The 22,870-nt window shown below is 56.1% G+C and overlaps 1 protein-coding gene across 7 annotated transcripts in view; it reads left to right on the forward strand.

Moving 5' to 3' along the window:
* Positions 1 to 1,863, forward strand: part of ZBTB49 (zinc finger and BTB domain containing 49) — a 58,881-nt gene extending 57,018 nt beyond the window's left edge. For all 7 annotated transcript variants that reach the window (XM_081812624.1, XM_081812625.1, XM_031017999.2 and 4 more), the window contains one exon: positions 714 to 1,863. In XM_081812624.1, the coding sequence (XP_081668750.1) occupies positions 714 to 1,387 (674 nt within the window). In that variant the 3' untranslated portion in view covers positions 1,388 to 1,863. The remainder of the gene's footprint in view (positions 1 to 713) is intronic.
* The last annotated feature ends 21,007 nt before the right edge of the window (positions 1,864 to 22,870 follow it).

The raw sequence follows: 22,870 nt of genomic DNA on the forward strand, positions 1-22,870 counted from the left end.
ACAGTCCCCACGGTGTGCCTCGGTAGCCTGTGTGGGGAAGAAGTGCCAAAACGTAACGCATGCGTGTGGACGCCTAGTTTGATTGTTCAGAGGTGCGGTTTTTTTAATGCCCCCCCCCCCACCGCCTGATGAGGGCAGGATAGCTGAGCGTTCACACGGATAAGGGAGAAGTTCTAAATATGTGTCCACCTAACTGCGTGGTGCGTGCTCAGTCCTCTGTAAATAGGTGATGTCTTTGGTAAGGTTATTTATTGGTGGTTCTCTTCTGACCTCCTTACCTACTCTAATCACGGAAGTAGACCCGCTCCCTCTGTCCTATACATGGAAAGGAACTAGAACCTGGAGAAGCATGTGTAAAATGACATCAAAAGCAAAAAGATGTTTCTAAGTTACAGATTGGCCGTGTTAGACTTCAGAAAACGTAAACAAAACTGACGAGGTTTCCCAGCATGGGCCAGCAGGGGCAGGCACCTGGGCTTACCAGCGAGGCGCTCCTGGGCAGGGGCGCGGGGGCTCTCGAAGGCTCGCACTGAGGGACCCACAACCCAAAGGCTGCAGGTTGGAGGGCCGCAGCTGGAGAAGACCGGAGGAGCCTTCCGGAGTGAGCAGGTGACAGGAGGGCTGGAGGTCGCGCACGCTAACGCTGAGTCCTTGTGTTTTGCAAGGGGGAGCGAGAACGTCCTCCTCTAAAAGGATGCCTGTTGGTTTTGCAGGAAAGTGTTTCGGGGGATCCGGCGACCTGCGCAGGCACGTGCGCACGCACACCGGGGAGAAGCCGTACACGTGTGAGATCTGCAGCAAGTGCTTCACGCGCTCAGCGGTGCTGCGGCGGCACGAGAAGATGCACTGCAGGCCCGACGGGGGCCGGGCCGCGCTCGACGAGCTCGCTCACGCCATCGAGACCCCCGACCTGGAGAAGTCGCAGGGCTCGGAGTCCTTTTCCCAAGACGTGTCTGTGACTCTGATGCCCGTGTCGGTCAAGCTCCCCGTGCAGCCGGCGGAAGATTCGGTGGCAGAGTTTGACGGCCCCTCCGCCGGCTCCTACTGCAAGTTCCGGCCCGTGGTTCAGCCTCCCGCAGCCGCTGAGCCGGAGAAGCTCAGGCTGGATCCCGGCAAACTCGCCAAGCCTCCGATGCAGCCGGCGCAGCCTCCGGCGTATGCTTACCCGGATGTGGCCGCCGTGGCCAGCGAGCCGCCGCTGCAGCCCGACAGCCTGTCCCTGGGCCGCTCGTCCCTGGCCACGCTGGACAATCACTGCGGCGATGTGCCGGGCGGCCGCGGGGCCGCCACGCCGTACAGGAACTCCGAGGGGCAGTTCTTCTCCAGCATGACGCTCTGGGGGCTGGCCATGAAGACGCTGCAGAATGAAAACGAGCTGGACCAGTGATGCCCGGCGGCAGCATTTCCCAGCCTCAGAGCCTTTTTGAAGCCCAGTGGAGCGGCGTCCGTGCTTCGGGAGAGAGCGTTTTCTCCGTGGTGGCCCTTTCTCACCGGCCCGAGAATAGTTTGACCATTTCTGTGCTGGTGGTGACTGATTACTGGAAGCATCCGGAGCCTCAGGATCAGGGAAGAAGGCCCACAGGCTCCCCGTGCACGCAGACAGGGGACTGGAGGAGCGGATAGCCTGGGAAACCATCCCACTGACCTTCGCCGGCACCACGGCGTGCACGCGTGGGGTCAGCTACTGTACGTCTCAGTCACATTAAAGGGAGAAAGCTATATATAGTAACACAAATATGTTTGCATTTTTACATGATTGAAATTTGTACTGTTTTGTATTTTTATTTACACAAAAAGTTTATTTGTATATGAAACTCATGTTATAATTTAATTTGAATAAATGAAACTTGACTTTCTAGATAATGTGTTTCCTCCAGCATTCTCATTAATTTAATTTAAAGACCGTAGTGGTAAAATAACTATCAACAAGGAAGGGCTCACCTTGCCAGGGTGAGTCCCGGGTTCAGGTCAGCCACCCGGGACAGTGGGCTTCAGAAGCCCTGGCTGCCGCTTACTGATTAGGTCCCGGGCAAGCTCCTCAACCTCTCAGAATCTCCTCTGGGTTTTCTCTTCTACAGTCTGCGGAAGAAATCTCGTAGCACCCGTATAAGGCGCAAGTGACCCCATCACCCCCTGGCACGTACCTGCCCAGGTTTCAGTGGCTTGACGTGGCTTCCCGCGTGCGTACCTCCTGCCCGCCTGCCCAGCAGACCCGCTGGCCTCTGTGTGACAGAACAAGGGGTGTGCGTGGGGCTGTCCCCAGACTGTCAAGTGAGCTCAAGTACTTTGATGTAAATGTAGGTCCCCGTGTGGCACAACGCAAGTCACTTGCCCGTGAAATGCTTGCACAAAGGACCACGGTGCAGGCTGGAGAGGACTATGAAGACGGCGTGTCTTCTGTGTCCGCTGGGACTCCGAAGTAGAGTACCAGCAATGAGAGGAGCGGGTGGGTGAGCATTTTTAGGGGAAAGCAGCACGGTTGCAGAGTGGAACGTCCACTTAGAGGTCAGACTCGGGTTCGCCTCCGGTTTCCCCGGCCATGATCGGCCCTGCAGCCTTACAGGTCTGGAGCAGCAAGCGTGTAGTAGCCCCGTCTTACAGATGGGAGAACTCGGTTCGCGTGGACACAGCTGCCTGCTCGGGGACATGTGGCCGGTCAGGCTGGGAACCTGCTCACAGGTGTGCCTGGGAGTCAGCTTGAACCGCGGTAGCTGCACACGAGCGGGGGTCTCTCTCCCTCCACTTGTCCTCCACATCTCCCTCTGGTATCCCGGGCCCAACAGCCCTCATCCCCTAGGACCTCCAGTCCAGCGATCCACTCATCTGTCCACTGCCCCTGCCACCCCTCGTGTCCCTGTCCACCTCCTTCCCAGGCTAAACCCGTGGCCCCTCACACCAGAATCCACCCCCCAGCCTCCTTATCAGAGTTATCTGGGCAGCCTCCAACCCTGCCCTCCTCCCGCATGTGGGTGTCTGAGCCCGACTGGTGAGAAACAGCCCTTCTCTGCTTTCTACTCCAACTCACTTCCAGTGACTTGGGCCGCCTCACAGCCTTCCTTGCTGATCTAGACCCCGTGCTGCCTTTGGTGACTCTGCTCTGTGGTCTTCTTAGTCCTCTCCAGCCTCCACACCCCTTTGCCCCATTGTCTTGCTCATGATCTTGCTTCCTTTTCCTCTGAGAAGGTAGAAGCAAATAGGAACCTGCCCCGCCCCTACCAGCCTCTCTGGTCTGTGCCTGTAGATTGCACCCCCGTCTAAAACTGCAACCCTCCACACCACCCCCCTGTCCTGACCTGCCAGTTCTGTTTTTCTCCTTAGGACTTAACCACTGCCTGATCTACTATCTGTTGTATTGGTTTCCTCATCCGGATGTGAGCTCCCTGGACTTTTGTCTCTTGTCCACAGCTGTCTCCCCTGAGCCCAGGACAATGCCTGGCACTTGGTGATGCTCAGCAAATGATTGTCAAGAGAATGTTCTTAGAATACCTTTTAGTCAAAATATTGGGCCTCCTGGATAGATCCTCTTATTTTCTTTTCTCTCTAGAACCCTGTTCAATCAGGTAACTTTTGTCCCCACCACTCCACTGAAACAAGTCATGTCCGGGTCCCCATTGCTCGCCCAGGGGTCCCCACCTTAACTGACTCCTGGGCAGGACTGAAGTCCAGCAGTGAATCGATGCCTCCTTCCTCCATGGGACAAGCATCAGGACGTCCCGGAGGGTCAATCCCTCTAGATTCCCATCAACTCACCGGCTGCTCAGTCTCAGACCCCTTCTCCCCTCTCATCAGTTCACACTTGAAAGCTGGGGTACCTCAGGGCCCAGGCCCAGACCCCTCCCTGTCCTTGCTGCCTCCCTAGGCCATCTCCTCACGTCTAATGAGTGCTTAAGTGCTATTTGCTCACGACTCCCAAACTCGTGTCCTCCAGGGCCTCCCCAGGCTTCTAGAATCGGACGCCCAGCAGCCTCCCCGTCATCCTCATCTGAATGTCCAGTAGGCCACTCAGACTGAAAACTTGCCAAACTTAGCCTCTCCTTCTCCCCTCTATTCCTACTGACCTCATTAAACGGCAGCCTCATTCTTCCCGTTGCTCAGACTAAAAACCCTCAGAGTTGCCCTGCGTCCATAAACATTTATGGAGCTCCTCCGGTATGGCGCTGCTCCCTCCCCAGGTACTGGGTTTGCGTAGGCTCGAAGAGTAAGACGTGCCTAGGCTCAGGGTGCTCCCCTTGAATAAGTCTGCTGGGCAAAGATAGGAATTTGTTCCTGTAGAATAAAACTCTAGGGAAAAATTAATTTCAAAGCTCTTTTGATTCTTATTTCCTGTCGCTTCCCTTTCTCCCCTTATCACTCTGCCCCAAAGCCTGAACTGTAATAAGGAGAAACTTAGAAGCGGTGAAAAGGCTCAGCAGCGTGTGAATGGGTGCTTGGATAGCAAATTATCTGACAGGGACAGGCCTTGATTTTGTGGCGTGCACAGAGCCTGGGCCACCCACAGCAAGAATAAGCGCCCTCCCCACTCTGGCGTCCGTGTCCTGACTGTTACGGCATGAGCCTCTCCAGCTTTCGTGCTTTCTGATTCTCTGAAAACAGCCTGCCAGGGCCAAGAACTGCCTTTCCTGTTACAAAATTGGGGTGCAGAGGTCAAGAGATTGGGCAGGTCTCCAGAAGAACCCAGCATCTTAGAATGTCTTAAGCTGGAAGGGACCTTAGAAATGATATACTGTTTCCATGGGTCTCAACTTCCCGTGAGCTCAGCTGGCAGTTTTCCCCTGTGAAATCTGCTGACAGTGCAGATTTGGAAATTTTAGGCAAGGCCTAGGAATCTGCCTTTCAGCGAGTTTCCCAGATGGCTCTGGGGAAGGTGTTAGGTGTAAGGTGTAAGGACAGGACCCGCAGAAACCCTGGTCTTGTCCACATCCCTCGCTGGATTGATTCTCTGAGATGGGAGGCGGTTTGCCTGGTTTACAGCTGCAAAGACGCATCGTGTTTACTGTGCGCCAGGCACGACGGTACATGCTTTACCAGAGTCAGCTCGTGTAAACTCCATCACCTGGGAGGTCGGTCCTGCCATCCCTCCATTTACAGATGAGGGAAGTGACCCCCTGAGGGCTCGGGCCCACGTGTCCCAGGGCTGCTGGGTGGCAGAGCCCAGAGTCGGGATCAGACCCAGCCTGGCATGCGGGGCTCGCCTGCCAGGTCCTTGACGGGCATGGAGAGAACCTCCTGCCACGATATTCGTGAAACTCATAGCCCATCTCTCTGCGGGGGTGAATGGCTCCCGTCCTCTGTTTTAGTTTCTTCTTTTGTTTGAGTACCATAGGCAGCAGAGAAAAATCAGAAAATACGTACAAGTAAAAGGGAAAAATAATTCCATCAGCCAGGGATGATGAGGATGAGGATGAGGATGATGAAGAATCTGATCCTGTCCTGACCACAGCAGCTAACACCTGCTGAGACCGCTCAAGCCTTCGTGCGCCCTGGCTCAGTACCCCTTCCACATTCCGTGTGTACACCCTGGCTCGTTTCCCTGCAGCCATTTCCCTGTGCGCTCAGATTCAAATAAATCTAGCCACTTAGACATTTCCTTAATCGGCTTGTAACCATGCCTACTCCTCTGCCTCTTCACATTGCAGATTGTCCCAGCCTCTTCCCTTGTCACAAAGACGTGCATTGCCGTCAGCGCCCTGAACCCGTGTCTGATATTCCCATGGCGCTTGCCCCCAGCTTGAGGATGTTTGCAAAGGGTGCAGCGCGGTCCTGGGCCGGGGGCCGGTGCTCCACAAACAAGCTCGTCTTCCCTTCAATTTACAAGTTAATCTGTGGGCGGTCCTGGGCTGCTTCGCGGCGGGTTTTCTTCCAGCCACCAGATGGTGCCATAGCCCCTCACGGTGCGCGGAGACCCAGGCCTGGTGACCTCAGCCCGCAGCTGCCTGGGCTGCTGGGCATTCCCACAGCCCGCTGTAGGTGGCAAAGTGCGTTCACCCTGCTGAGCCCCCTCGAGCCCCCCAAGCGGCCTGCTGGCAAGGCAGCGTTCTCTTTCCCCAGTCTGGAGGGGTGTGCCCTAAGAAGGGAGGTCACCTGCTCATGGATCCCTTGTCTGTGCTGAGTGCCCTTCCGTGTCCCAGACTCCAGTGTTCACGCAGGAGATGCCCTGGGGGGGTGGGGGGGGCACAGCCTGGGCCCTGCCCTCACAGCTCTAAGAGGAGACCCCACTCAACAGCCTCGTGAACTCAGCCCAGTTCCCTGCGTTCTCCGTGTCTCTACAAATTAGCTTAAACGGTAGCTCTAACTCGTGGGTGACCCTTGCAAACATGATGTAAAGTGAAGGCAGCCAGATCCAAAGGGCATGCATGGTATGATTCCATTTACATGGCATGTCTAGAACAGGCAAATCTATAGAGAAAGAAAGCAGATGCCAGGGGCTGGGGGAGAGGGTAATGGGTAGTGATGACTCACGAGCTTGGGGTTTCCACTTGGGATGGAGAAGTTCTAGAATGAAAAGAAAATGCTTGTTGTGTACTGAATTGTGTCCCCACCCCACCCCCAATAAAATAGGCTGGGGTCATAAGGCGGGGGTCCTATCCCACAGAACTGGTGTCCTTTTGAGAAGAAGAAGAGACGCCGGAGCTAATCAGAAAGTGGGGCCCAGGACTCCCCTCTGCTCCCCGGAGAGGGAAAATGGGACACCTGTCTGATCTCCCTGTGTCTAACCCCCTTCTGTCCTCCCTCTACCTTTGGGACAAAAACATCCCACTGGCCTTGCCACCTCCTGAGAACCCTCCAAACCAGTTGGGCCTGGCCTGTGATGGGCCGACGGACAGGAGTAAGGAGTTCTGAAAATCCTGTCTCTCTACCCAAACCCTGGCTCTTAGAACAGATCATCTTAAATCCCTTGGTCTTTCTCTTTGCTTCTTCCATAATATTTCTAACCTCACTCCCGTTGCCACCCAAGGCAGATGGATGCTTCTGATTATCGTGGAGGACGGTCGTGTTCTCGGAAGCGAAAGAGAATAAAATTAATAATTTTCAAAAGAGCACCCTTCCAGTTAAAGCATAAACCTGACTCAGCCTGGGGCCGCTGGGAATACAAAATCGTTCTTGTGTACGGACATGCAGACTCCATCCTACCCAGCAGAGCCTCAATGGGCCCCTCTCTCCGCTGCGAGGAGCTTGTCCTCCCTCCACTCCATATTCATTTCAATGCTCCCGATCTGAAAATGGGTCTGTTCTTTGGATTCTCTTTTGAACCAGTTAGAACATCTGCTCAGTTCACCACCTCATTAATGAGTTAAATAAAACCTTTAACACATATGCATAGTCATATCTGTATGGGAAGCAGGATTTTACCTTTCTTTGAAAATTATTTTTAACAGACTTCTGAAAGGGTCCAGATGTAGACAAAAATTTTCTCCTGTTTACTATCAATGCCTGAATTTGGTAGGTTTCCAAGCACAGAATGTATTCCCTTGCGAGGGCTGCCATCACAAAATACCACAGGCTAGGTGGTTTAAACAGCAAACATTTACTCTCCCAACATTCTGGAGCCGCAAGTTGGAGATCAAGGTGTGGGCAGGGCTGGATCGTCCTCACCTCGCCTGGTAGACAGCTGTCTTCTCCCCATGTCCTCTTAGGGTCGTCCCTCTGTGTCTGTGTCCCGACCTCCTCTTCTATAAGGACACCAGTTATATTGGACTGGGGCCCGCCCAGATGACCTCATTTTTCCTGAACCACCTCTTTCAAGGCCCTGTCTCCACCTACAGTCACATTCGGAGGCGCGGGGGATTGGGACTCACATCTGAACTTGGCGGGGACACGAGTCAGCCCGCGACATAGAGCAAGAGACAGCATGGGCCAGAGTCCACGGCACAGAGAGGCAGCCACGAATCCTGCTGGCTGGGGGGCAGAGGCAGCCGCTCGAACACCCCCAGGGCTTGGCACCGACACTGCGCTGGATGACCCAGTTCATCAGTCTGCCTGTGTCTCCCAGACCCGAGAGGGAATCAGCAGCAAGGCCGGGGACACACGAGTCCAACTGCTAAAAGAACTGGTCATTTTACTTTGGGTCTGTCAGAGTCTCAAATGACCAGGAGAGTTTCTCAGTCCCTTGGCTGTGGACTGCCCGACGCTTCGACTGTAGGAAAGGCAGGCAGAGAGAATGGAGGTCGGCTCTGGGGAGAGACCTTTTTCCTGCTGGCTGACCTGCTGATGCTGCTCTGGCCTCAGGGTTTTCCCAACAGTCTTGGCCATGGGACCGTTTATCTGTTAACAGGCTACACGGGAGCCCGGTCCACAGAGCAGAAGGATCGAGACGCTCTGGTTCAGGGAGCGTGGGGGCCGGAGCCCTGTGTGCCGGGTCCTCATCACTGTCCCCACTGCCGCGGACCCTGAGCGGGCTCGTCGAGGCCCTCGGGCACTCCAGGGAGAACAGCGTGAGGACCCCCAGCCTCAGGGACAGAAGAGGCCGCTGGGAACGTTGCCTGCCATTTGGGCTCCTGTATGTCAAAATAGAACAGTTCCATTATTTCGTTGTTTGTTATCAAGACCTGCCTTGCTCCAAAAACACCTTAGAAATACAAATACATTTTTGTATTTCTAAAGTATACGAGGAGAAATAGAGGCAGGGGATAAGGTGAAACCAGGGCTACGGTTGTCCCGTAGGAATGTGTACCGTACGGTTACGGGGGGTGACGGACTCTGTGTTTGTGTCCCCCCCCAAAGTCACATGGTCAAGCCCTGCCCCCCAGTGTGGCTTTATTTGGAGATGGGGCCTCTAATGACACGAGTAAGGTTAAAAAGGTCATGAGGGAGGGGCCCTGATCTGATAGGATGAGTGTCCTTGTAAGAAGAAACTGCCCACGGCCCCCTTCCCCACCCCCACACACCACAAAGGACTGGGTGAGGACATGGCGAGCAGGAAGGCGGCGTGTCCCACACAGATTTATGTTGAAGTCCTAACCCTCAGTGCCTCAGACTGATCTTATTTGGAAATAGGGCTGTTCAGATACACTTAGTCAAGTCAAGATGAGGCCATAGTGGAGTAGGGTGGGCCCAACCCAGGATGCCCAGTATCCTTACGAAACGGAGAAATTTGGACACACAGACACACAGGGAGGACACCATGTAAAGATGGGAGTTCTGCCGCCCCAAACCAAGAAACTACCAGAAGCTGGGAGAGAAGCCTAGAACACATCCTTCCCTACAGCTTCAGAGGGGGCACAGTCCTGCCACCTGATCTAGGGCTTCTGGCTTCTGGCCTCCCAAACTGCGAGACAATAAATTTCTGTTGTTTAAGCTGCTCAATTTGTGGGATTTGGTTCTGGCAGGCTGAGGAATACACATATGGTGCTGCCAATCAACCATGAGCTTCACCTTCAGCCATGAGCTTCCTGGTGGCCAAAGCAAAGAAGGAATCTCTTACTGGAATCTGAGTAGTTCTTGTGAGCTAAGCTGGCCACGTTAAGAGAACTGCTAGGTCCAGGGTGCTCAGAGCAGTGCCTGGCACCCAGGTAGTGCTTAAGAATAAATGTTACCTGGCATTCTTATTATTCTTAATTTTTTTTTTGTTTTTAATTTTTTAGCCACTGAAATTTTTTTCCCCCAAATATCATCCCTTTGGAAAATAGTAGACTAGAAGCTAAGTTTCCCTCCAGCTCTGTGGTTTTAGATTTTATAATCCTCTTCCAGTGGCTAATGTTGGTTTTCATTTGAGAGAAAACGCTGATATGGGATCCATATGAGCTGTGCGCTCAGGCCAAGCCACAGGGCCGGGCACAGCCAGGTTCTGGTGGAGAGAGAGGAGTCTCGTTTCCCAGGCATGTGTGACGTGAGCATCCCAGGTGTTTGAGGTTGGGCCCGCAAGGTCAGTGACAGTGATTGGGATCACATATGTGCTCTGGGTCGTCTTCCCACATGGCTGAGGGAAGGGTCCTCAATTTGTATTCTGCCCCTTCCTGCTGTGCCGCCTTTGGGAAAGCAGGCGCGCTCTCTGGGCCTTGTTTCTTCCTCTGTGAAGTGATGGGGTTAGACCATCAGGAATCTCCAGTGTGTGCCGTGCTCACACTTCGGGCAGACGCGCCAGTCAGTGGACCCCTGCGTTCACGCTGCCTTCGGGATCCTTCTCAACACTGTGCTCCAAACATTGCCAACCAGACCGGTTGCACCGAAGAGGAAGGTCTTTGATGCCCCTGGAGGAAATAATCCCTAAAGCCCCGTCAGAAGTGCGTGTTCTAGAATGTCCTCATTTCTGTGATGGGCCCCCAGACCACGGCTCTTCTTATCCTCTGTGTTTTTGTTCTCACGGTCTGGCAGGTCTCGGAGGCGGTCTGTGAGTTTGGGTGTCCGTCTCTCGCTAGGCTGTGCCTCCCCCCGAGTGGACACGTGTCGGGGCGCCTCACAGCCCCTGCTGCCTGCCCTCCCTCACACCCCTGCGACTCGCTCAGGCGCCACGGCCCCCGGGCCTCTGCAGGGTGCAGTCTCAGATGGTCTGCCCTCATGATGAAAGAGAACCACGTTCCCCCAGCCTCTGGTCCATCCACCCAAGCCACGTGTGCCCACTGGGGCCGGCAGCATCGTAAGCGCTCAGAAATATCTGTGGATGTTGTCACATAAACAGCAGATCTGGCCTCGTACCCACTGGGATGGCCACTCTTGGAAAAACAGAATAGCCAGCACTGGTGAGGATGGGAAGGAACTGGAGCCCCCGTGCCCTGTGCGGGAATATCAAATGGGGCCGCCACTATGGACAAGAGCATGGGGGCTCTTCAACAAACTTAAAAATTGAAATTGTGAATTAATTTTTTTAAAAAACGAACAATTGATCCTGCAACCCCACTTCTGGGCATATATCCAGAAGAACTGAAGGCTCGAAGAGAGATTTGCACACGCGTGTTCAGAGCAGTGTTGGTTACGCTGGCCACAAGGTGAAAACAGCCCACGTGTCTGTCCACAGATGGAAGAAACAAAACCTGGTGTGCGCCTTCAATGCAATGCTGTTCGGCCTTAGAAAGGAAGGAAATCTCGTCACACGATACCACATGGATGAGCCTTGAGGCTCAGTCCATTAAGCGTCCAACTCTTGATTTCAGCTCAGGTCATGATCTCAGGGTTGTAGGATCGAGCCCTGGGTCAGGTTCCGTGCTCAGCACAGAGTCTGCTGAGATTCTCTCTCTCTCTCTCTCTCTCTTTCCCTCCCTCTGCCCCTCCCCCCCCAAAGAGATAAGCACATATGAAAAACAAATAGTTCTGGACTTTAGATAAGGACTTTGTGGAATGGGGTGATTGATTTGGGGAGAGGGCTCGCCAAGGCAAGCACCCCAAAGCCAGGCAGAGAAGGGCTTTCTTCTACCGGCTGGAAAGAACCAGTGTGGGGGCGTGATGGTCGTGGTGGTGGAGGAGGGGACAGCAGATCAGAGGACGTCATTCCTGGTCCTGTCATCGGCCAGGCTTTCTCGGGAAGCCGCGGGGCACTGCATGCTGGGTCAGGCTGAGAGGGAGCCTGCTGGGGGAGAGACGCTTCCCGGACGGGGGGAGAAGGGCACGTTTGGACCTTAACGGACAGACTGGCCGGTGGGGACAAATAGGTCAGCTAACCTTTCATGCGCAGAGAATGGGAATTGGATGGTTTGTAACTGGCCTTGTCACAGGTAAACAAGGGGACATCTGCGAGTCAGATCTAAGTCACATGGGAAGGCTGGTGCTTGGCAGGAAGCTGTTTTTTCCAGAACACAAAAGGGTGGGAGGATTTCAGGGCTCAGGTAAAATTCAACATCGTCGACTTGAATAGGCTGGAATCCAGACGTGCTGTGGAGACGTGCTGTCCTCTCTGTTTTCTCCTGACGCAGAGTAGACCCTCAGTAATGCTCACGGAACAGGTGTGTGCATGAGTTGATGGAGGGAGCAACCACTAAGCCCTGGAGAGGTCTGAGAAGGTGGCATCTGACGTGTTGTGCTGGGGGCCCAAGGAACAGATGGTCCTCTCACCCCTCCCAACAAAACGGTTACGAGGGATGGGAAGGCGAGAGACCCCGTGTTTGCTAGGTGCTCATGATAGGCGAGGTGCCCTGGACAGATCCCCAGGGAAGACAGAGGGCTCTCTAATTAGTCCAAGCAGAGGAGGCTCAGGACAAGGACTTAACTGCTCCTAACGCTGTTGAAAGGGGGAGAAGATGGGTTGTTGGGCCCTGCTCCAGCGCCCCCTCTCCTGGGACCCCTGTGCCTCTGTCCCCCTCCTCCCTGCCAGTGCCAGCCTCTGGCTAGCACCCCAGCAAGCCGTCTGGCAGTTCTTGAAATCCTGGCCTGGTTTGGGACACCTGCCCAGATGCTGTCATCCCTCCTCACTCCCTGCACGTCCTCCCTCCCCTGTCAGGGCCCCGTGCTCCTTGGTTCTGGGAGAGCCCTAAGGGGCAGGGGCTGCACGCTGCCCACTGGGAGCCCCCCCGCCCTGGCTTCTGCCTGGCGCCTGTCGGTCCTGTTTATGGTGATGGATACGAATGTGCTGGAACAAAGGGCTCGAGAACCAGTCAGGCAACAGCGCCCAGAGGTTCCCAAGGTAGCCAGTCTCTGGTTTACTGACATCATGCATCCGTGCTGAACACACGAGTGGGTGTTCAAGCAGAGTGAAAAGGACGGTTGGGGGGCTGGAGGACCCCCTGCGGAGGCCCATGGCTCAGGTTCTAGTTTAAAATACCAAGAGCATGGGGCGCCTGGGTGGCTCAGTCGTTAAGCGTCTGCCTTCGGCTCAGGTCATGATCCCAGGGTCCTGGGATCAAGCCCCGCATCGGGCTCCCTGCTCGGCGGGAGGCCTGCTTCTCCCTCTCCCACTCCCCCTGCTTGTGTTCCCTCTCTCGCTGTGTCTCTCTCTGTCACATAAATAAATAAAATCTTTAAAAAAAATTTAAAAATAAAAAATAAAATGCCAAGAGCAGTTCTGGACACAGACACATTTGCCCGTGAGCTCAGGGCATGGGAAACAGGGTCATGGCCGGTGGCACACGTAGACGCCCTTGTATAAAAGATGATTCATCATGATAAAGCTGCCTCCCTGCTGTTGCTCGTTAAAACCGATTTTCAGGGTACGGCTTGCTCATGGTGGGAGCCCAGGGAGGATCCCCCGCCAAGGAAGACGCCTCGGCCGGCTTGCTGTCTCCCACGGGGGCGGTGGTGCTGGTACCAAGTTTTCTTAAAGCGAGGCCTCCCCAGCCCCCCAGGATGGGGTGCAGCCCCAGGGGCACATTGCTCAAGCAGCCACGGTGAGGGACAGTGGACGCAAGTGTCCACATCCTCACATCTGCCCTGGCAGACCCAGCCCCCGTGTGCCCCCCGCAGGTCTGTAACTTTTCTCAGTTATCCCGGGATCAAAGGTCTGGCCCGGTCAGCCGCCAGCTCTCCTGCCCCGCTCTGGTTCGCAGGGTGGGGAGGGTGCGGCCTGACTCTCCGCCGCCCCTGGCTCGTCTGGCAGGGGTCTCCCATGCCCCGGGTGGGCCCGGCCCCCCCAGCCTGGGGCAACAGCAGGACAGCCTGCCAGAGTGGGCGGCTCACGTTCACTCTCAGCCGTGAAATGCCCCCGGCCGTGGCCTCCCCCCACGTCCTGCCTGCCGTCACTCTGTGCGCACTCATGTGGGCTCTTGGGGGCCCCGGCCCCCAGCAGGCCAGTCCACCCAGATGTCCTCTGCGAGCCCCATGGGCAGCCGCACGGTCCAGGCCCCCCCCCCGCCCCCGGAGCCCGTAAATGCCGCTGGAGAGAGCAGAAGGGACTTTGCAGGTGTCACGAAGTTAAGGACCTTGCGGCGGAGAGGCTGTCCAGGATTACGTGGCCGGGCCCTCTCTGTTGTCACAGGGGTCTTTACAAGAGGCGGGCAGAGGACGAAGGCCGTGCGATGCGGGGAGCAGAGAGAAGCTGCCAGACAGGGGCCCACTGACAGCTCAGTGGGAACTGGTGTGGGGATGAGGTGGGGGGCCAGGGTGCCAGGTCCTGAGCCCCGTGCATGCACACTCGTGTGTGTGTGTGCGCACACGCGTGTGTAAGGTACTCACGTACATATTAGCTAAGTTCAGATATGACACGAGGTGGGATCACATGCAGGCTTTGGATGCATAGATACTCTGCCCACAAGGGGCTAGAACACGTCTACCAGAATCCGGGGGTTTTCCCACTTTTGGCAGGGCGCTGTGGCCTTTCATTCATTTATTCACCCAGTCAATCAGTCAACAAATATCTCTGGAACACTCCTTACTCTGATTTGCCGTCGGTCCCCTCCTCTGAGCTCTGTAACCCTCCCCCAGGCCACGATGTCCACCGACTGGCAGGGCTCCCCACTGCAGGGCAGCCCCGGCTGCTCAGGTGGGAACCACCCCATGGCAAGGGAAGGCTCCTCTTGAGGTGTTTCCCAGACGCCCCCCCAGCGCGGGGGAGAATCACCTGGGGGTTGGGCAGGCCCCACCTCCGAGAGTCGGAACCACCTGGTCCAGGCAGGGGATTCCCTGGTGATTCTCAGAGTTTAGGAGACACCGCGTTTCCACCTGTGCACACAACTACCTGGGGCGGATTAGACGCAGAGCAGAATGCGCAGCTCAGGGAGGGGGGGCGGACTCTGCATTCCCAGCCAGCTCCCGGGTGGGCCACACCCGAGCATCGAGGCACCGCAGGACCCTCCTCCCTCACCATCTCCACCGCTCCCTGTGCCGACCAACTGCTTTCTGCTGAGCCCTTCCTGGGAGCAGGGAATATCCTAAGGGCTTTGCGTACTATGTCTTGTTTGACGAGTACTAGCTCCGTTTACAAACGGGGAAACTGAGGCATAGGGCACTAAGGGACTTGCCAAGGGGTAGAGTGCGCTCAGAACGTGCAGAGCCGGAGTGTGCACCCCGGCAGTCTGACACTGGCGCCCACGCTCAGAACAGCAAAGCGGGAAAGGACTAACATTTTCTGCGCGACTGCTGTGTGTCAGGGGGTGCCCTGTCCTGTCAGTGCCCTCAATTTACAGAAGAGGGAACCGAGGCACGGGAGCTTACAAACTGGCCCGAGTCGTCAGTGGGCTCTGAGAGGCAGGGCTGGGGTCAGCGTCGTCGTGGGATCTCTGTAGCCATCTACACGTGCGCAGCCTCTGAGCAGAGCCCGGGCTGGGGCCCCTTGGGGACCCGGTCCTCCGCCTGCCCGCTCGCCCCCGCCCAGCCGTGAGCCAGCCCCGTGTTATCTGCCCGTGGCCGTCACAACAAATAGCACGAGCTGGCTCGCTTGGAGCAGCAGAAATGTCCTCCCTCGCAGTCCTGGAGGCTGCAGGCCTGAGACCAATGTACGTGGGCTGCACCCTGTCTGTCAGCTCCAGGGGAGGATCCTTCCCGGCCTCTTCCAGCTTCTGGTGGCTCTGGGTGTTCCTTGGCATGTGGCTGTCCCACTCTGATCCCTGCCTCCGTTGTCACGTGGCCTTCTGCTCTGCGTCTGTCTGTGTCTCTTCTCTTCTTAAAAGGACCCCAGCCCTACTGGATCCTGCATGATCTCATTTTAACTAATGAGGTCTGCAAAGACCCTGTCTCCAAATGGGGCTGCGCTCTGAGGGTCCAGGTGGATGGAAAGTTCAGGGGGATGCTATTCAGCCCAGGATAAGACAGGAGGACCCCAGCCTCGTCCTTCCCCGCCAGCCGTAGGCCATGCTCTTCCATTGTTCTGCACATTTGCTGATGCTCTTCCCTCTGCCCCAAATCCACTGCTTGTTTATTTACTCCCAGAAAACTCCTACGCATCCTTCAAAACCCAAATCAGTTCCCATCTTCTCTGTGAACCTTTCTCTGACTGTCCCCAAGGGAGTTGGAGTTTCCTCTGCTTCTGCAACCTTTTATGCCACCCCCGTCCCAGCTGTCACCTGCTTGCATCGTAAATGAGTCATTTGGCCCCCTTTCCCCTCCTCCAGGCTATGAATTCCTGAAGGGCAGGGACTCTCACTTCCTCACGGGGGCCCAGCACGGAGCTAGCCCATACTAAAGACCCGCTAAATGTTTGTCGAGCAGTAATTCCATGTGGTGACTGACCAAGAAGTTCCAGGTTAATGTACTCGTTGGAATGACCATCAGAAATAGGAATTGGGGCCCTCATGGGGAAACCAAGACTGACGGGGTTTAAGAATCCGACAAAGAGAGCAAGACGCAGAGCACATTGATGTTGTCTGAATCCAAATAGCTCACGTTCTTTGTCCAACACCCGGATCCGCTTCCCGGGGCTGCTGGAACAAAGCACCACAAACCGGGGGCTCAAACGAACAGAAATGTGTTCTCTCCCAGTCCCGGAGGCCACAGGCCTGAAATCCAGGTGTCTTGCAGGGCCGAGCTTCTCTAAAGGCCCTAGATGACAATCCTTCTTGGTCTCTTCCAGCTCCTGGTGGCTCCCACTGTTCCTGGCCTCGTGGCCGCATCACTCCTGTCTCTGCCTCCACTTTGCACGGCCTCATCTGTCCTTCCTCTGAGTGTCTCATGCGGACGCTGACCCTGGACTTAGAACCTACCCAGGTAATTCCAGCTGCAAAGCCCCTTTTGCCAAATAAGGTCGCATTTCCAGGCTCTCTGAGGTTAGGATGTGGACAGCTCTTTTGGGGAGTCAGCTTTCAACTCGTGACATATACCTATAGCCCCTGAATTTATGATTGAATTTGTTTCATTTCTATGTAGTAGATTTCATTTTAACCCAATTCAGTTCTGTCAGCGTCAATTACACACCTGCCATGGCCCAGGCCTGACAGACCTCCAGACATGAGCCATGTGGGCCCCTCCCCGTGAATGGTCCCCCCGCTAACGAGGGGGGCTTGCAGGAGGGGGCAGCTGACTCCCCTTGTCCTGTGACGGGGGGGGGGGCGGCTTGCCAAAAAAGGTGACTCTTGAGCCCAGTCATGTGGCTGAGGAGGAACAGCAAGGGACCAGGCTGTCCAGGGCCCAGCGTCGCAAAGGACCCAGGTGGCGGGTCCTGGCAGAGCCCGGCCAGCCTCCAGGGGAGGCTGTTGAAGGAGGTGGTAGGCGCCCCGGTCACGGAGGGCCCCCCGGGGTGCTGGGAGCTGGGCTCTGTGAAGTGGACCGAGTACCCCCAGGGTCTCAGAGGGCCCTTCACCCTTCCCACCCTCACCCACCACAGGCTCCCCCGGACCCAGGGTACCGCAGGTCAGCTTCCCTTTCTCTCGGCCTAGCGGAAGCCCTCGGGCTGTGGCTGGATGCTGGATGGTGTCCTTGGGGCCGCCCGGGACTGTGACACTGGGCTCTCTTTACAATGAAGAAAAATGCCCAGCGGTGCTCAACGCGGCTCACACTGGCCTTCCTTACTACGTGAGTTATTTTAAAGGCCTTCCCCGTTCTCCACCTGCCCCCCCTCCCGCCACCCCACCGGCCCCCACCGGAACCTCTGTGAGCCAGAAAGACAATCCGATGAGATGAAGGGTGAACGCATAAATATCTCCCTGCCTCTGGGTAAATCCCATCCCTCAGAATGTGAGTGTTCATGTGGCTCTTTCCAAGAGTGCCAAGTTCACGGAGACCCTCTCTCCCACCCCCTCCGCCCTGAGCTCGTGGGCTCTGGATTCCAAACCCCGGGGGGGCCCCACTGTGAGTTGCTGGAAGGTAGAACCACATCTCCCTGCACACTCGCTTACCTCTCTTCCTCCACGCGGACCCCAGCCTCCAGCCCGCCCTGCTTCAGGCTCCCGCATCCTGCTCATTCCCAAACCTGCGGACATCTCTCCAACCCCAACAGTGCTCCGCGGGGCCCTGTGCTCTGGTTCTCCCCCTTCCTTCTGTGCACCCCCCCATCTCCCCTGTACAACGGGGATAATGGTCAGCTTTACTTCACTGGGTTTTTTTAAATTGAGGTAAAACATATATAACCTCAAATTTACCATTTCAACCCTGTTTAAGTGTGCAATTCAGTGGCATGAAGTACATTCACACTATTGTGCAACCATCATCACCATCCATCTCTAGACCTTTCTTCTCTTCCCAAACTGAAACTCTGTCCCCATGAACTTATTCACCCCGTGAGCCCCTGCACCCACGCCTCCTCTCCGCGGCTGAGTTCATCTGTTCTGGGGACCTCACAGAAGTGGAATCATCGGTATTCAGTCTTTGGTGATCTACTTCTGAGCCCACAATCCGTGTTCTCCATCCACCTATGGACAGACACTTGGGCTATTTCCACCTCTTGGCTCGCGGGAGGAGTGCCGCTGTGAACATTCATGTGCAAATATTTGTTGGATTCTTTTCTCTTCCTGATGAAGTCTTTTGAGGAGGCACCCAGAAGTAGAATTGGATAGATCTCCAGAGGTGGGACTCCTGGGTCTTTTGATAACTCTATGTTTAGCTTCTTGAGGAACCGCCAGATGATGTCCCACAGCAGCTGCCCCATTTTTCCTTGTACTCCATAGGTTTTAGGTGACAACTGAGGTGGCAGGGGGCAGCCCTCAGCAAGGATAGGAGACCCATAAATGTTGGATGTCAGTGTCAGCCTCTTGTCTCCTGGGGCTCCCCATCACCCGCGGTGGAGCCGAGCTCCCTCATCAGCATCCAAGACCCCCTCAGCCTGGCCTCTCCAGCCACCCCAGCACCTTCTCCTGCCCTGGCTCCCCCTGAACCCTGGCTCTGTTGGGTGCCCCTGACAAGGAGCCTCGAGTCTTGGTTTGTGCCAGTTCCTCTGCCCGACTCACAGGCTTTGCCCAGCAATATTCAGTTATGTGTCACCTCCTACAGGGAGACGTCCTGGTTGTCCAGACTCACTTAAGTGCCCTCATGGCCTTTTAGTGAATCCCTGAGGGTCTGAGAGGAATAGAAAGGAGGAAAAGGGCCTCAGACCCTGAGGCTGGGACCCTGGGTGTTTTATCTGTCTCTTGACTCTGCCGGAAACTCCCTGAGGATATGCTGCATCTGGTCCTTCTGTCCCAACGCCCCCCATCAGGCCGACTCATGGTGAGAGTTCAGTGAATGAATGAGTGGACGAACACCTCTGCAGCTATTGGCGTGTGCTCCAGTCAAGGGTCCCCTCCTGTGCTGGGGGCTGGTGGTGGGGTGCTGAGCTGGGAGGCAGCGTGCTGGGGAGGCTTAGAGCATGAGGCTGCCTTGTGGCCTCAGGAAGCTGACCCGCATCCGCCAAGGCTCACCCAGCACCTGCTGAGATCCTGTGAGCATCAGAGGTCTCGGGTGTGACCTTCTGTCTGGACGGCCCCCCTTGGATGGCCTAGTGAGGGACACTCCTCCCCATCCCGGGACCGTTCCCTGCGGAGCTCGTGAAGGGGCACACAGCCCCTAGGGCCCTCTGTCGGCCCCAGGAGGGCAAGGCCAGGTGTCCTTTAGCAACACACCTACACACAGGTGCACACAGAGGGACAGCACCTCACTCACCCAGAGAACTGCACCTGTGTGGGATAGGCTACAAACCAGAGTTTGCCAAAAAGAAAGAACGGGAAAGATTCTGGGTCTGACAGACCCAGATACCGCAGGCTGGTGACCTTGCTTGTGGCCTCCCAGCTCCTCACAGAAAAACCTTGATACTCTTGAGGCCCGAGTGCCGTGAACATGGCCGTGGGGCTCCCAGTCTTCAACAGCTGCGGAGCGGTGATGGTGACCGTGTCTGGAGTTTTGATTATCCACAGGCAGGACCCTGCGCTCTCCCGTGTTCATTCCCATTCATTCCTCCCACAGCCTCAGGAAGCACAGAATTTTGTTATCATCCCTATTCGAGAGAGAGACGAGGAAACAGAAGCACAGAGAGGTTAATTCATTTGCCTGAGGTCGCATCGCTAATAAATAGCAGCACTGAGATTTGAGCCCAGGCCCCTGGCCCCAGAGCCTACACTTTGACCTCCCAGAGCTGGTGCTGTCGATGCTCAGGAGGCTGGTCTGAGAGCAGCGAGACCCGCTAGGGAAGCTGGGGAACAGAAAAGCTATAAAGAGAAGACAAGAGCTCAAAAGGCTGGCGGTGTGGGGCTGTTTAGTGGAAGGACCTCTACGCATGGGGATCGCCTTCCTTCTTCTCCCGCTCCCTCCCGGTGGTCCTGACTTCCCCCTCCCCCAGGTCCGTGCAGCAGAGAGCCTCTTCTTTCCTTTCCAGCCAGGCAGCCAGGGACAGTCTCTGGCCCTCCTGTGGTCCAGACGCGACGCAGCCTGGAGGGTGGGCTCCCCGCAGTGGCAGTTCAGCTGGCACCCCCGGCCCCATCCGCAAGCAAGGCTCAGGGGGCCTCCTGTCCTATTAGAGATGCCAAGGAGGGTGCACCTAGCAAAACAGCGGGTCGGTGCTTGTTGAGTGGGTACGCGCCAGTTAGCCGGCCTCCTCGGTCCCAGGGAGGCCCACCGTGTGCAGCTGACCACTCTCCGGCCGCGCAGCACCTGCAGCCCCACCGGGGGCCTGGAGGCTTTGCCAAATATGGTTGGGCTTGCTGGGATGGGGTGAGCTGGACCATTGGGCCTTTTTGCTTCTTCTGCCACCTGTTGGGTCGCTGTGAAATCCGTTAACTAAGTGTCTGCAAAGAGCTTTACCGGCACCTAGGGCAACAATCATTTCAAGCCAGAATGCTACCTGTCTGTGTTCCAAAGCCACCCTGAGGTCGACAGACACGCCAAGACACTGCCAGGGTGCCTGTGGGGTTTGGAAGCTCCCTGGAACGTGGGCCAAGAGCAGAGCTGGGTGTTGGCCCCCCTTCCATGCAGAGTTGGGGCATTTTGTAACGTAATGTAAAAAAGTTACCGAATGAAGAGGTTTAGCCAAGGTTAAGAGTCAGGACTGTGGAGCCAGGCTGCCCGGGGCCCCGTGATGCCCCTTATTCCCCGGCTGATGGCAGCTAGATAATTTCCGTGTGCTTCAGTTCTTCTCCGTAAGACAGAGTTGATGCTTCGTCCTTGTTGGTTGTCAGAGAATCCCATGAGCTCGTCTTAAATTAGGGGTTGAATGAAAGATTAAATCAGCTAGATGTTGTGATGCACACAGAACAAAGAGCACCACGTTGGAAGACATGCCACCCACGAGCTGCTGAACACATCCTGTGGTGGAGGGGGGACTGCTCGCTGGGGTGACCCCCACACCTTCTTCCCCAGGACTTGGTCATCCCCGGTTTGGACCCCTCTGCCGGCCCTGCTTGTCCCCCTGGGAGGGAAGATCCTGGCTCTTTGTAGGGAGGATTTTGCTTCGAAGCTCACAGAAGTGGGCTGAGCCCTTTGCACACGGCTAGAGCCCAAATGCCAAGTTTGTGGGTTACAGCCCCTGTTTATTGTCTGTGAGGAAATAACACAGGGGATGCCACCCAGGGCAGAGGCAGGTCTGGCTGGGGACCACAGGACTGGCAGACGCACGTGCAGGAACGTGGATGCTGAGCAGTGTGGGGGTAAACTTCCGACAGGGGCTGCCCCCCCACCCACATACCCTGAGCACCCCGAACCTTCCAGCTCTGTACGCCTGTCCCCTTCTCCATGACAGTTTTCCCAGATCCTGTCCACTCCCCTTGGCATGAAGAAAAGAGCCAAAGGGACAAGGGTTCAAAACCCGCTTTCACTGCTTGCTGCTGTGTGACCTTGACCAAGTTACTTACCCTCTCTGGACAACTTCATCCTCAAAGTGGGGATCATGATGCTTTCCAAAAAGGAGCTCTGAGGAGATTCCCTGAGGTCAGCGAGGACACGGACTGTTGGTTCCTCCTCAGAAATGCTCTGCCTCCTCAGACCCATCCTCTTCGCCTGGGTGGGCCGCCTCCGCCTCAGACCACGGCTAACGGTGTGCGGGCTGCACACGCCCCCGCAGCTGAGGTCCCCGAGTCAGAATCCAGCCGGCCTCGTCCGCCTGTGCCCACAGCACCCCGCAGTGCCCAGCAAATGCTCACCGATCAAGTCCTTGCCACCAGGGACTCGCACACCTGTCAGCGTGTCCCCCACCGCACGTGGCTTTTAGAATCCTTCGACCAGAAGCAGTGAATGTCTTTAGACTTGGCTCGTGGGCAGAGATGGAAAGAGTGAGAGAAACCTCCCGTGTGGAGGGTCAGGTGTGGGTGTGGGGGAGGCTGCGGATTACGGGGGGTCCGGGGCTGGGGGCTGGGCAGCTGCTGCGTGAACACCGCGTGGGCGGGGGCCGGGGCGGGGCGCAGGGGGTGGGAGAGCACGGGGTCACCAGTCCAGCACCCCACACGCCATGACACCACTTAGGAGCCGGTGGGCTGAACCCCCGCATCCTTGGAATGCTGCCTTATTTGGCAAAAGGGTCCTTGCAGATGGGATTAAGTTAAGGATCTCCAGGCGAGATAATCCTGGGTTATCCAGGTGGATCCTAAATCCAGGAACAAGTGTCGTCGTGGGAGGGAGACCTCGGGGAGAAGGAGGCAGAGCTTGAGTAGGAGGAGCAGCGAGGACCCCCTCCCCTGGAGCTTTTGGGGGGAGCACGGCCCCACTGACACCCCAACTCTGGGCCCTGGGCCGCCAGACTGTGAGAGAATCGATCCCTGTCCTTAAGCCCCCCCACCCTGTGGTGTTTGTTCCTGCAGCCGCGGGAAGCCAGTCCCTGAGCTTTGTGCCGCCGCATGGACCCCTAACTCTTACAGGTTTCAGCTTCCCTCCCTTGCAAATAGCACCGAATTTACACAATTATCTTAAGGATTAACCAAAGTATTTAGGCTGAATCATATTAAGTTGCTGTTTTTACAAGTCAGAAATAATTGGATGTTGGCGACATCATTTGAGTCAACCTGCTGATCTGTGCAAAGCGCTTGGAACGGCGTCCGGCACGCAGCAAGTGCTCAGCAAATGTGCGGACACACCCTCAGGGCAAGAAGAGATTACTAGTCAACTGGGGCTGGCAGCGCCCATGTCTTGGGGTGGAGTGGCATTCATGCTGGGCTCTGAGGGACGGCGAGGAGCTCATACAAAA

The sequence above is a fragment of the Leptonychotes weddellii genome, chromosome 2 (genome assembly GCF_054177405.1).
Source record: "Leptonychotes weddellii isolate Sample4059 chromosome 2, ASM5417740v2, whole genome shotgun sequence".
Taxonomy (NCBI): Eukaryota; Metazoa; Chordata; class Mammalia; order Carnivora; family Phocidae; genus Leptonychotes; species Leptonychotes weddellii.